Genomic DNA, 13420 nt, shown 5'->3' with positions numbered 1-13420 from the left:
ACCCACGCACACACACAGCATCTCTCTACCTGCCCCCCTGGTCTGCAAATGGGTACGTCCATCCATAAGGAGTGAAGCACTGGGGACCCTGCACCAAGGCAAGTCCTGATATGACGAAACAGTAACCAGACCCCACCAGGCCGACCACAGCTGCCAACACTGACCCGCACTTCTGGAGAGCAACACAGACACACAAAGTGATTATATAGAAGAACATGAACGTGTTGGCATGCCTTTGTGACTGTATGTGTGAATGCCTGTCTGTATAAATGTTAACGGTTTCATTTATGTGTTTAATAGATCAGATACAGAGACTGCTATAGACACACACACACACATAACAGCAGCTGTGCATGTGGCTTGAATGGTGTGAGCCAAGCTTACTTTGTTGAGATTTGAGTAACAATGGGACCCTTGTAGAATTATTATAGTTGATTAGCATTAACATTCCACCTCATAAGGACACAGTGTTGTCTGGCTTAATGACAACTGTTCAGTATTATTCTCCAAGTGGTGAGAAAGAAACAACAAAATGGCAGTAAAATGGGGACACTAAGAGTTACAATTCGTGAAAGATGTGATTTTGATCTGTGTGCAGCAAACAGAAATGTATAAGTATTTTTATATGTTTAGAGAGCAGCATGGGAAATGAGGATGCTGCTAAGCATCAGCTGAGCATCAGTGTCATTACTCCTGGAGTGTTTGATGCAGACTTAGCTTAGCATATACCTCCTGTGGATTTTGAGTGTGATGGTTTAATAAGTCCCTTACCATTAAGCTCTCATTCCAACAACAGTTACATTTCCCCAGAGTGATGAAGACCACAGCTGGAACCAGCATCTGGAAACACAGAGTTACATTTCTGAACAGCAGCATTTTTTTTTCATCATTTGAAATGGCAGGAAGTGATACACATTAAATCGTTATAGTAGTAGGCCTATATATACAGTATATATAGATGCTAAAGCTACGTAAGCTAGGCTAATAATCATATTCTACTACAAGAAAAGATTATTGATCCTGCTTCTCTTTGCTAGCAGCTAGCATATCATTATCACCACCCATACTGTATTATTGTTTTATACAGCACATACATACAGTAAACATACAGCACCTTGGCCTCGACACATGTTTTGTCCCACCTGTCAATCACCATCCTTGTTGAAAGCAGTATTGTACATATGGACGTCACCTAAAAGACAAATCGCCTGGGACGTAAACAAATGTGCAACATGAGGCTGTGTTGCTTATTTCACACTAATCGAATGTTTGCAGGCCATTTAAGACTCAGTCGGGTTCAACATGTCAGAATTTGGCTCAACTCTCAACGGTCTTAAGACAGGGGTCTCAAACTCCCGGCCCTAATCATTTTATGTGGCCCGCGAATCCGCCAGCAAAAAAAAAGTTTAAAAAAAAAATCATTTTTTATTTCTTTTAATTTTTTAATTTTTAAGTTAGACTAATAATAATAAAAATATCCCCATAGTCGAAATTATGAGATATAAAGTCGAAGTTATTAGATAGAAAGTCATAACTATGATAGAAAGTCATAATTCTGAGATAGAAAGTCAAAATTATGAGATTGACAGTCAAAATGATGAAATAGAAAGTCAAAATTATGAGACACTTAAACAGTTAGAATCAGCTCTTTGACTGGTTACTGTACATTTGACATGGATATGTATTGTGAGCACATTGAAGACTACTTTAAACTGTGAATGCAGACAGTTATTTAACAATATGTTACGAGTAGTTACATTTACAACCGGCCCTTTGCGGGCGAGTTTGAGAATCCTGCTTTAGACACTGACCGCTCCACTTTCTGTCCGTTATTTGGTGCCGAGCAGGCAGCGCTCAGTGGATTTGTATTGGTGTGTCAGCTCAAAACAGCTGCTTGTTGACGAGAGTGGGGACACCGAACCAAACCGTGAATGTGTCCTAAACCAAAACAATGAGCTTAAAGAGGCTTAAACGTTCTGCAGAGCTGCAAAGTAAAGTGATGAATCTTTGTATCTGCCTCTCTGGAGGCTTAATTCTCACTATGAGGAACAAACATCTGTAGTCCTCTCATTCAATATAAATATAAAAGAAACATTCCTACACTACAATTTCTCTGTTAAATAACAGTAAAGTGCTGCCAGCAATGTCCTGTAATTCTACAGTATTCATACCGTGAAATGACTTAACAGCATATTACTGTAAAGTTATAATGCAGTGTATTTCTGTATTTTTTTAAATTTCTGTATTTTCATCTGTATTTTTTACGTCATTTTGAGACATAAATAACCTTATTATGAAATGACCACATGGTCAAGTATATTTTTGTATACTCCTGTGACTTCAATAAATGAAAAGTACTGAGTGTTTTCTCTTTTTTTGTTCAGAACTTAAAAGCAAAATGAATACAACAGTCTCAAGTGAACTTATAGAAAGGAAAAAGTATATGGTTCTGGCCAATGGGACAGCAGAACGTAATAAAAATCAAAAACAGCTGATAGATGCATTTTACAGGACAGGTGGCAACATTAAGGCCCATCATGATGATTTAGTCTGAATCTACTGCATGTTAATCATATGGCCGACATAACCTCACTGATAATTGAATCATTGTTTATAGTAACTGAGGTTAGCTTTAGTTTAGAGCAGTGGTCCCCAACCACCGGTACCGGCCGCACAGGAAGAATAAATATTATATTATTTCCGTTTTATTGATTATCAGAGTCTGAAGGAAGTTTTATTTTGAAAGATGACCGAATTCTCTCGCAATTTCATCCACCTGTGCCTCTTGACATGTCAAGACGCTTTGTCTCGGTCACAACTCTGCTGGTGTTTTGGATTAAACTCGAGGCTGAATATCCTGAGATCGCCACTAGAGCACTGAAAACCCTGCTTTCATTTCCAACCTCCTCTTTGTGAAGCGGGATGTTCTGCAGTGACAGCAATCAAAACAAAATGGCGGAGTCGAGTGGACATCAGGAACAGACTTCGGGTGTCATTGTCAGAACACAGGATGCAACATATTAGCGTTTGAATATGAATTTGCAAACAGAGACAGCTTAACAATGTTAAAAGGATCATTTGTGGAGTTACTTGCAACAGCTTAAACTTTTGTTGTGACTTGTTGCATGCAGTGGTGTATAAAGTACCCAAAAGCCATACTTGAGTAAAAGTAAAGATACCTTACTGGAAAACGACTCCAGTAAAAGTAAAAAGTCACCTATTAGAATACTACTTGAGTAAAAGTCTTAAAGTATCTGATATTTATTGTACTTAAGTACAAAAGTACTTAAGTACAAAAGTAATTTTCTGATATTAAATGTACATCATAACCTGAACATTAAATGAACATCATAACCTGTTCATTGAAAGTAAAAGTACAAGTAAATGCTGTTAATAAAAAAGCAAAGGGTCAGAATTTTGAGAATTATCAAGTTTATTCTTTTAAGCGCTGTGGCACCATGACCAAGGACATGGAGCTGTGTTGAACATAATTGGGTTGGCTGTGATCCATTCAGGAGCAACAATGTTCAACATAATATATTGTACATAAGTATACTTTTGCATCTACTATGAACTTATCATCATAATTCTCTGAAAAGCAATATGACACTATGAAGGAGTTGTAACAGTGCGTTTATAAGTCTGCTCATTAGACTAGAGGATGTAGAGGACAAATGCATAATATTATGTTCAGCAAAACATATCCACTTGATGCATCAGGTCAGTGTTTAGAGAAAGGACACCTGCCTTGTAAACTCCTATGGGTCTGATTTGAATACAAAGGTTTTGCTCAAGCTGAATCTGCAATTGGGCGACTGCTACCATCATAACTCCATCTGATCATCCACAACATGACTCAAATATCAAAACATGATCAATACTAAAGCAGCAACACAGTCATTACTTGAAACTGAAAAATGTCCTGTTCATCTTCAAAAGAAGTTGGTTTTTAAAATTGCGAGAATTCAGTCTCGCTCTTCTTGGGCTGAAGACTAGTCCTGCTATGCTAAATAGTCTTTCACAGGCCGCTGAGGCAGGTAGAGGTGTGTTCAGCGTCACAGACAGCTTGCGCACAGCTGCGAAGGATTTCCCTAATGCTAACGCTAATGCTAATGCTAACGCTAATGCTAACGCTGCGCTCTCTCGGCTCCCGTCACAACTGTCAACACTTCCTCAGCTCACTAACTCGCTAGCGATCCACTGATGTTGGTCTTCGTCACCACCGTAGTTTGTTGCGGGAGTAGCAGGTGCTTCCATTTCTGCTTCCATCATGAAATCAGTCATCGTAGAGTGGAATTATACTCATGTAGTCGCCCGCTAGCTTATAGCATGTAGCATCCTGGCATCACTGGGAATCAAAACGCCGCAGCTTTGAGAGCACTTGTTTGCAATTGTGCATTAACGTGATTAACCAATGATTTAACTTGCTGCTAGGACCACTGATTCACCAAACCTGCTTGCTTGCAGTCTGTGTTCCACCACAGTCCCCGACGCTGCTCTCATCATTCATTTTGTTTCTAAAGATAGATTTGATTTTGTAGCGAGTAACGAAGGTTTCAGGGGAAATGTATCGGAGTAAAAGTATCAGTTTTCTTTGCAAAATGTAGTGAAGTAAAAGTAAAAGTCAACATAAATATAAGTAGTAAAGTAAAGTACAGATACCCAAAAAAACTACTTAAGTACAGTAACTAAGTATTTCTACTTCGTTACTATACACCACTGGTTGCATGTATGATTTAAAATATCTGCAAAGCAATAGACTAAATTATTTTTTTTAATATACAGTGTTGTATCATTACTGCTAATGGGTCATAATGTGTGGAGTTTTGTGAAAACATGCTGAACACTGGACCAGCAAATAGTGAATTCATAGAATAGAACAGAATGGAGTGGTCTCGTGTGACGTCACAGTTTAGCTGTCGGCCATGTTGGAGTACACACAAAGCCACTGGCATGCACGGCTGAGTCGCATAACCTATCGATCATGGTGAACTTTTGTGCTGTCTTTGGTTGTGGCAGCAGAGCTGATAGACAAGAAATCATTCTTTCGTTTGCCAGCGGTCATTACACATCAAGGAAATGACACGAAGGAGCTATCCAAGCGACGTCGCGAGAAATGGCTGTCACGCATCTCTCGAGATATAAAGGAATGGAATTTGGCGTACACTAGAGTATGTGCGGATCACTTTATAAGTGGTCAGTGATTTTATTTACAAATTCGTTTGTGAACAGTATTTAATAAAGGAAATATAAATTAAACTTGGACATGAGAAGGTTACCGAAGCTTCATCGGCCCGTGACAGCAGTCGGTGCCAGAGACGTGTCGAGCGTGTACAACAGGCGAAACACAGAGATGCAGCCTCAGCATTGCTTGATATGAGTTTAACGTCAGATCATATATATATATATATATATGTGTGGGGGGGGGGGGGGATGAAGTTAGGAGTTAGTTGAAAGTGAATTCCTACACACACGCACACAATGACATGCACGTACAATGTAAACAAACACACGTGTCTGTTTGCGCTGAGTAAACATTGAATATTGCTAAATATCTGACCAGATCTGTATATATTTATTCTTCCAATGACGAGATGAGAATTGTCGATGACCGTTGCTTTGACGTCTCGGACCCGTCCACTGACAAACTGATTATAAGCGTCGAGCCCTTTGTAGCACTCCAGCTCGTCTTTTGTGTAAGGACTGGGGGTGTTCACGAGATATGCGTAGATGTTGGCGTAGTTTACCGATGGAGATAAGTAGGATCGGCACTGAAATGATCTGCACTCATCGTATAGGGATCCAAGTTACCAATAACCTTCAATTTGGCCAGGTAGCGAACCTTTGATGCACTATCCAGTGATTCAAAGTATGGTATTTTCGCCGCACTTCCTTGTTTACGCGCCGCCATGTAGGATCTGTATGTACTCCAACATGGCCGACCGACCTCGTAACCAGGGGCGGACTGGGGGAAAAAAGTGGCCCGGGAGTTTACTGTCAGACCGGCCCACTCAATGCATCGCACGTATCGATGTCAGTGGCCTACTTGGAAAAATACCCATACACTTAACATTATTTTCGATGATTACAAAGAAATTACATCATATATGTTTTTTTTATAATAATACTCCAAGGTAGTAGTTTGCTCGATGAATATGCTGAACTTTGGGCTAGTATCAGATGGTTATACGTATAACTACAGAGCCTTAAGGAATGAATGTCAGCAGAGAAAGACCACACAATAAAGAAACTGGAATCAGAGGGTAGAATTAGTTTGAACTATATTGAAATGAACAGAACATACGATGGGGTGTGAACATCAGTGGTATCAGTAGTGTTGCATGCTGGGTGTGTGATTGTGTGTGTGTGTGTGTGTAGGGGTGTTGAAGGTGCATAACAAAACAATAAGTTAAGTAACAGAACCTAAACTAACTCTGCCAGCCCAGGTGCATTATAGTCACATAGTAATAAAAAACAATATCAGTATACTCATGTGTTATTATTACCTCACTACACGAGTAGCAGCTCACTCTTTTCTGCAACACCGTCTATGATTTTCTCACTGTCCAGCATCTGCAAAACATCTGTCTGAGTAGCCATCAACATAAAAGCCTCCAGGTGCTGTTGAGAGCTGGTTAACTTAAACATTATTTGACATAAATTATTAGAAATGATAAGATTGCCCTCTTTACAACTACCACCATGGATAGCTTGCTCATCGATTGTAAGCAAGTAACTACGGCTAACATGTTAAATTAAATAATCTCGATGATGCGAACAGCGCCAGCTTGCTTATTTGACCAGATCATAACGGTCTCAATTTTGGACATTTATCATTTATCTAGCTAACGTTAGCTAGGCTAGCTTGTAGCCGAACACCTCATCTGTGAAAAGCAAGCTAACATTGGCCAAGTCAATGCCACAACTTACCATCATAACACTGTCACCAGTCGGTGGTTTCCCAAATAAGTCAGAGATTTTTAAATATTTTGATGCACCTTCCTCCAGATATCTCTTCTTTTTCTCCCTGAGCTTTTCAGCTCCACCTTTAAAGGATTTACGTTTTGGTACCGGTGCCATGCTGCTAGCTCGCACTCAAAACGGCTTGTCTCTGAGCGAGTGACGCAAGCTGCAGATACATGAATCCGTGACGGGACGCTACGTCAATAACTGACAACGCATGGTCAAATCAACGTAATTAACACAATGACAGCCACAAAGTCATAAGAACCAGTCACATATATTCATATGACAACAAAGCACATCAATCCAGCAGACCTGCAGCGGATCCACGCATTCCACCACACACAAGAGCACGAGCCATCAAATATTATTCATAAAAACGTTACTGCAGATGTAAAAAAACAAACGCAGTTTGTCACTTACCAAATTCTTTGTTGACAAAGAATTTAATCCCAGTACATCGTTTCAGTTCCAGTAAGAAGTCCTTCTCGATTCATGGACGCCGTGGCAGTCGAGCCGCCCCTGTATTTCGCCGGTCTACAGCGGCCATTCGCACCTCCGCGGCCCCGCCCCGACCGTCGCCCGGCACGAGCGCACGGCGCAGACCGCGGTTATGGAGAAAAGTTTTTAAAAGCACCGTAGTGTCCAGCCGTGCTATGGCGTCTCAGATCGCGAGGAGTAGTATAATGTCAGTCTATACTGTTGATACAGTTTTCACTGATTATTGACTTTCGGTATTAGAGTCAATTGAACGTGTTCTGTGAAGCATATAATATAGTCGGGGCCGGCGATGTCAGAGACCGGCCCAAACCCCGTCGGCCTACCGGGGATTCCCCCGGTATCCCCGATGGCCAGTCCGCCCCGACTCGTAACTAAGGGGCGGGCCCCGCCTCGTAACTAAGGGGCGGGGCCCGCCCCTTAGTTACGAGTCGTAACTAAGGAGATCGTGACGTCGGTGAGAGAATGCTGGATGAAACTGGAACACAGCAGAGAATGTTGAGGTGTCATCTTGTGAAGGTCTGTCATCTGACAAATTGGCAGATGAACTTGCAAGCTTTTCAACCTCACTTCAGGCTTCCGGTGTCCGATGTCGGCTGCTGTGGTAATATACTCTCACCAAACTCCTTTTGTGTGAACCAGCAGCATATCTGACCTGTAACTTTGGATTCAGAATAGACTTTGACTGCTACCACTTTTCAAAATTTGGCTCACGATGTTTGGTGCCACTATTATAATTGAAGGATTACAAAATCCCTCCTTGAATATCAAATTGATAGCATTGATTATTTACTGAGCGTAAAGTACAGTAAAACTTAGAGAGCTTTGCTTAGAGGAGTGATATTTTGAAATATAGTATTTATAATCATACAGTTGTAAAATAATGAACTAACTGTGTAAAATGTTGGGATTTACTCTAACCTCCTACATTAGGACAGTGTTTTCATGCTGTCATTCACTCACTCTCTGTGCTTTCTCTCCTCACACGTTTCTATGGATCATTGTTATATCTGGACACTGGTCTTGCCTCTAACGTAGTTGTGACACATGCAAGAGTAACTTCCCTGGTTGCCCTGATCGTGACAGTGAGCGTGTACTGTCGGGGAGAGGCAGTCACGTATCTCCTGAGTGAGAGTCCTGAACGGTGACATGTCACTGTGTTGGGCTGCTGTTTCAGTAGTATCAAACAAGGGGATGGCCAGTCTTCAAATCATGTGCCAACATGCGTTTGGGTACTTCCGGTGTCCGATGTATGATGATGGGGTAATATACTCTCACCAAACTCCTGTCGTGTGAACCAGCAGCATATCTGACCTGTAACTTTGGATTCAGAATAGATTTTGTCCATTCGCACTTTTCTTAATTTGGCTTAGTATGTTTGGTGCCACTATAATAATTTAAGGATTACCAAATCCCTCCTTGAATATCAAATTGTTAGCATTGATTATTTACTGAGGGTCAAGTACAGTAAAACTTAGAGCTTTGCTCAGAGGAGTGATATTTTGAAAGAATTAATTTACAACTGTATGATTATAAATACTATCACTACCGGTATGTAAAGTTTGAGGATTTACTCTAACTTCCTACATTAGGACAGTCTTGTTATGCTCTCATTCACTCACTCATCTCTCTGGCTCTCGCTCTCTGGCTCCTACTCTATCAGCTGACAGTGGGCGATTTCGCCACGGCCTCCCTCAGCCAATCATATATTTCCTGTCAAACTTTAAAGACCTGTTCTCTTCTGTGCAGTCAGCTGTCATTTCAGTAGAAACCGATGTGACCCTCCTCCCCATTCATCATCACATCGGTGCTCAAGGTTTCTTCCACTGAGGGCAGTCCCACTCCACATGCCATCATCTCGATCTTCAGCCTGCCCCTACTGTCTTCAACAACTCCACAGAAGACACCTGGAAAGCTCTGAGGCAGGCCGCGGAAAAACCACTGGTCATAGCATCTGCACAGTCAGCATGCTGCGTCCGACGACAAAGCATGGCGCTGATGATAAGACAGGGGTACTCGAGGCCCGCGGGCTCCGGCCCGTGGGCTTTGAGTTTGACACCCCTGTCTTAAGAACTGCATTCTGGGAAGACTACGGAGTTACCCAGGTAGTAGCCCTGGCTTCTCGGAGCCAATGCTGACGGTGGGCGTTTGGACTATGGGGAAGACTCAGTCGTGCTCTTAAGCCCTGCATGGTGATAGGTGTCTCTTTGTGGGGCAAGCCAGCGCGGCCCGGAGGACTTGTTCCTCTGGAGCTTGAGTGGCTGCCGTCAGCAGAGTGTAAAGATGGTCGGCCAGTCTTCAATGCTACCAGGGGGCAGGAAGCCTGTGTGCCAGTCTGCCTCAGAGCTCACTTCAGGCTTCCGGTGTGTCCGATGTCGGCTGCTGTGGTAATATACTCTCACCAAACTCCTGTTGTGTGAACCAGCAGCATATCTGACCTGTAACTTTGGATTCAGAATAGATTTTGTCCGTTAGCACTTTTCGGAATTTGGCTTAGTATGTTTGATGCCACTATAATAATTTAAGGATTACCAAATCCCTCCTTGAATATCAAATTGTTAGCATTGATTATTTACTGAGGGTCAAGTACAGTAAAACTTAGAGAGCTTTGCATAGAGGAGGGATATTTTGAAATATAGTATTTATAATCATACAGTTGTAAAATAATTCACAAACTGTGTAAAATGTTGCTCACAAGTTTCTATGGATCATTGTTATATCTGGACACTGGTCTTGCCTCTAACGTAGTTGTGACACATGCAAGAGTAACTTCCCTGGTTGCCCTGATCGTGACAGTGAGCGTGTACTGTCGGGGAGAGGCAGTCACGTATCTCCTGAGTGAGAGTCCTGAACGGTGACATGTCACTGTGTTGGGCTGCTGTTTCAGTAGTATCAAACAAGGGGATGGCCAGTCTTCAAATCATGTGCCAACATGCGTTTGGGTACTTCCGGTGTCCGATGTACGATGATGGGGTAATATACTCTCACCAAACTCCTGTCGTGTGAACCAGCAGCATATCTGACCTGTAACTTTGGATTCAGAATAGATTTTGTCCATTCGCACTTTTCTTAATTTGGCTTAGTATGTTTGGTGCCACTATAATCATTTAAGGATTACCAAATCCCTCCTTGAATATCAAATTGTTAGCATTGATTTTTTACTGAGGGTCAAGTACAGTAAAACTTAGAGCTTTGCTCAGAGGAGTGATATTTTGAAAGAATTAATTTACAACTGTATGATTATAAATACTATCACTACCGGTATGTAAAGTTTGAGGATTTACTCTAACTTCCTACATTAGGACAGTCTTGTTATGCTCTCATTCACTCACTCATCTCTCTGGCTCTCGCTCTCTGGCTCCTACTCTATCAGCTGACAGTGGGCGATTTCGCCACGGCCTCCCTCAGCCAATCATATATTTCCTGTCAAACTTTAAAGACCTGTTCTCTTCTGTGCAGTCAGCTGTCATTTCAGTAGAAACCGATGTGACCCTCCTCCCCATTCATCATCACATCGGTGCTCAAGGTTTCTTCCACTGAGGGCAGTCCCACTCCACATGCCATCATCTCGATCTTCAGCCTGCCCCTACTGTCTTCAACAACTCCACAGAAGACACCTGGAAAGCTCTGAGGCAGGCCGCGGAAAAACCACTGGTCATAGCATCTGCACAGTCAGCATGCTGCGTCCGACGACAAAGCATGGCGCTGATGATAAGACAGGGGTACTCGAGGCCCGCGGGCTCCGGCCCGTGGGCTTTGAGTTTGACACCCCTGTCTTAAGAACTGCATTCTGGGAAGACTACGGAGTTACCCAGGTAGTAGCCCTGGCTTCTCGGAGCCAATGCTGACGGTGGGCGTTTGGACTATGGGGAAGACTCAGTCGTGCTCTTAAGCCCTGCATGGTGATAGGTGTCTCTTTGTGGGGCAAGCCAGCGCGGCCCGGAGGACTTGTTCCTCTGGAGCTTGAGTGGCTGCCGTCAGCAGAGTGTAAAGATGGTCGGCCAGTCTTCAATGCTACCAGGGGGCAGGAAGCCTGTGTGCCAGTCTGCCTCAGAGCTCACTTCAGGCTTCCGGTGTGTCCGATGTCGGCTGCTGTGGTAATATACTCTCACCAAACTCCTGTTGTGTGAACCAGCAGCATATCTGACCTGTAACTTTGGATTCAGAATAGATTTTGTCCGTTAGCACTTTTCGGAATTTGGCTTAGTATGTTTGATGCCACTATAATAATTTAAGGATTACCAAATCCCTCCTTGAATATCAAATTGTTAGCATTGATTATTTACTGAGGGTCAAGTACAGTAAAACTTAGAGAGCTTTGCATAGAGGAGGGATATTTTGAAATATAGTATTTATAATCATACAGTTGTAAAATAATTCACAAACTGTGTAAAATGTTGCTCACAAGTTTCTATGGATCATTGTTATATCTGGACACTGGTCTTGCCTCTAACGTAGTTGTGACACATGCAAGAGTAACTTCCCTGGTTGCCCTGATCGTGACAGTGAGCGTGTACTGTCGGGGAGAGGCAGTCACGTATCTCCTGAGTGAGAGTCCTGAACGGTGACATGTCACTGTGTTGGGCTGCTGTTTCAGTAGTATCAAACAAGGGGATGGCCAGTCTTCAAATCATGTGCCAACATGCGTTTGGGTACTTCCGGTGTCCGATGTACGATGATGGGGTAATATACTCTCACCAAACTCCTGTCGTGTGAACCAGCAGAATATCTGACCTGTAACTTTGGATTCAGAATAGATTTTGTCCATTCGCACTTTTCTTAATTTGGCTTAGTATGTTTGGTGCCACTATAATCATTTAAGGATTACCAAATCCCTCCTTGAATATCAAATTGTTAGCATTGATTTTTTACTGAGGGTCAAGTACAGTAAAACTTAGAGCTTTGCTCAGAGGAGTGATATTTTGAAAGAATTAATTTACAACTGTATGATTATAAATACTATCACTACCGGTATGTAAAGTTTGAGGATTTACTCTAACTTCCTACATTAGGACAGTCTTGTTATGCTCTCATTCACTCACTCATCTCTCTGGCTCTCGCTCTCTGGCTCCTACTCTATCAGCTGACAGTGGGCGATTTCGCCACGGCCTCCCTCAGCCAATCATATATTTCCTGTCAAACTTTAAAGACCTGTTCTCTTCTGTGCAGTCAGCTGTCATTTCAGTAGAAACCGATGTGACCCTTCTCCCCATTCATCATCACATCGGTGCTCAAGGTTTCTTCCACTGAGGGCAGTCCCACTCCACATGCCATCATCTCGATCTTCAGCCTGCCCCTACTGTCTTCAACAACTCCACAGAAGACACCTGGAAAGCTCTGAGGCAGGCCGCGGAAAAACCACTGGTCATAGCATCTGCACAGTCAGCATGCTGCGTCCGACGACAAAGCATGGCGCTGATGATAAGACAGGGGTACTCGAGGCCCGCGGGCTCCGGCCCGTGGGCTTTGAGTTTGACACCCCTGTCTTAAGAACTGCATTCTGGGAAGACTACGGAGTTACCCAGGTAGTAGCCCTGGCTTCTCGGAGCCAATGCTGACGGTGGGCGTTTGGACTATGGGGAAGACTCAGTCGTGCTCTTAAGCCCTGCATGGTGATAGGTGTCTCTTTGTGGGGCAAGCCAGCGCGGCCCGGAGGACTTGTTCCTCTGGAGCTTGAGTGGCTGCCGTCAGCAGAGTGTAAAGATGGTCGGCCAGTCTTCAATGCTACCAGGGGGCAGGAAGCCTGTGTGCCAGTCTGCCTCAGAGCTCACTTCAGGCTTCCGGTGTGTCCGATGTCGGCTGCTGTGGTAATATACTCTCACCAAACTCCTGTTGTGTGAACCAGCAGCATATCTGACCTGTAACTTTGGATTCAGAATAGATTTTGTCCGTTAGCACTTTTCGGAATTTGGCTTAGTATGTTTGATGCCACTATAATAATTTAAGGATTACCAAATCC

At 42.9% G+C, this 13420-nt stretch overlaps 1 protein-coding gene across 2 annotated transcripts in view; it reads right to left on the bottom strand.

Moving 5' to 3' along the window:
- Positions 1-13420, bottom strand: part of LOC306776498 (transmembrane 4 L6 family member 1-like) — a 111402-nt gene that overhangs the window by 87784 nt on the left and 10198 nt on the right. Inside the window, exons 2-3 of one of the 2 annotated variants that reach the window (XM_079267208.1) lie at positions 772-840; positions 30-172 (exon numbers count right to left, since the gene is read on the bottom strand). In XM_079267208.1, the coding sequence (XP_079123334.1) occupies positions 30-172; positions 772-840 (212 nt within the window). The remainder of the gene's footprint in view (positions 1-29; positions 173-771; positions 841-13420) is intronic. The other variant, XM_079267209.1, reaches the window with a different exon arrangement.

This window comes from Melanostigma gelatinosum, assembly GCF_949748355.1.
Source record: "Melanostigma gelatinosum genome assembly, chromosome: 4".
In the NCBI taxonomy this organism is placed as follows: domain Eukaryota; kingdom Metazoa; phylum Chordata; class Actinopteri; order Perciformes; family Zoarcidae; genus Melanostigma; species Melanostigma gelatinosum.
The sequence above is the reverse complement of the archived record's forward strand: the minus strand, read 5'-3'. Positions and strand labels throughout refer to the sequence as shown.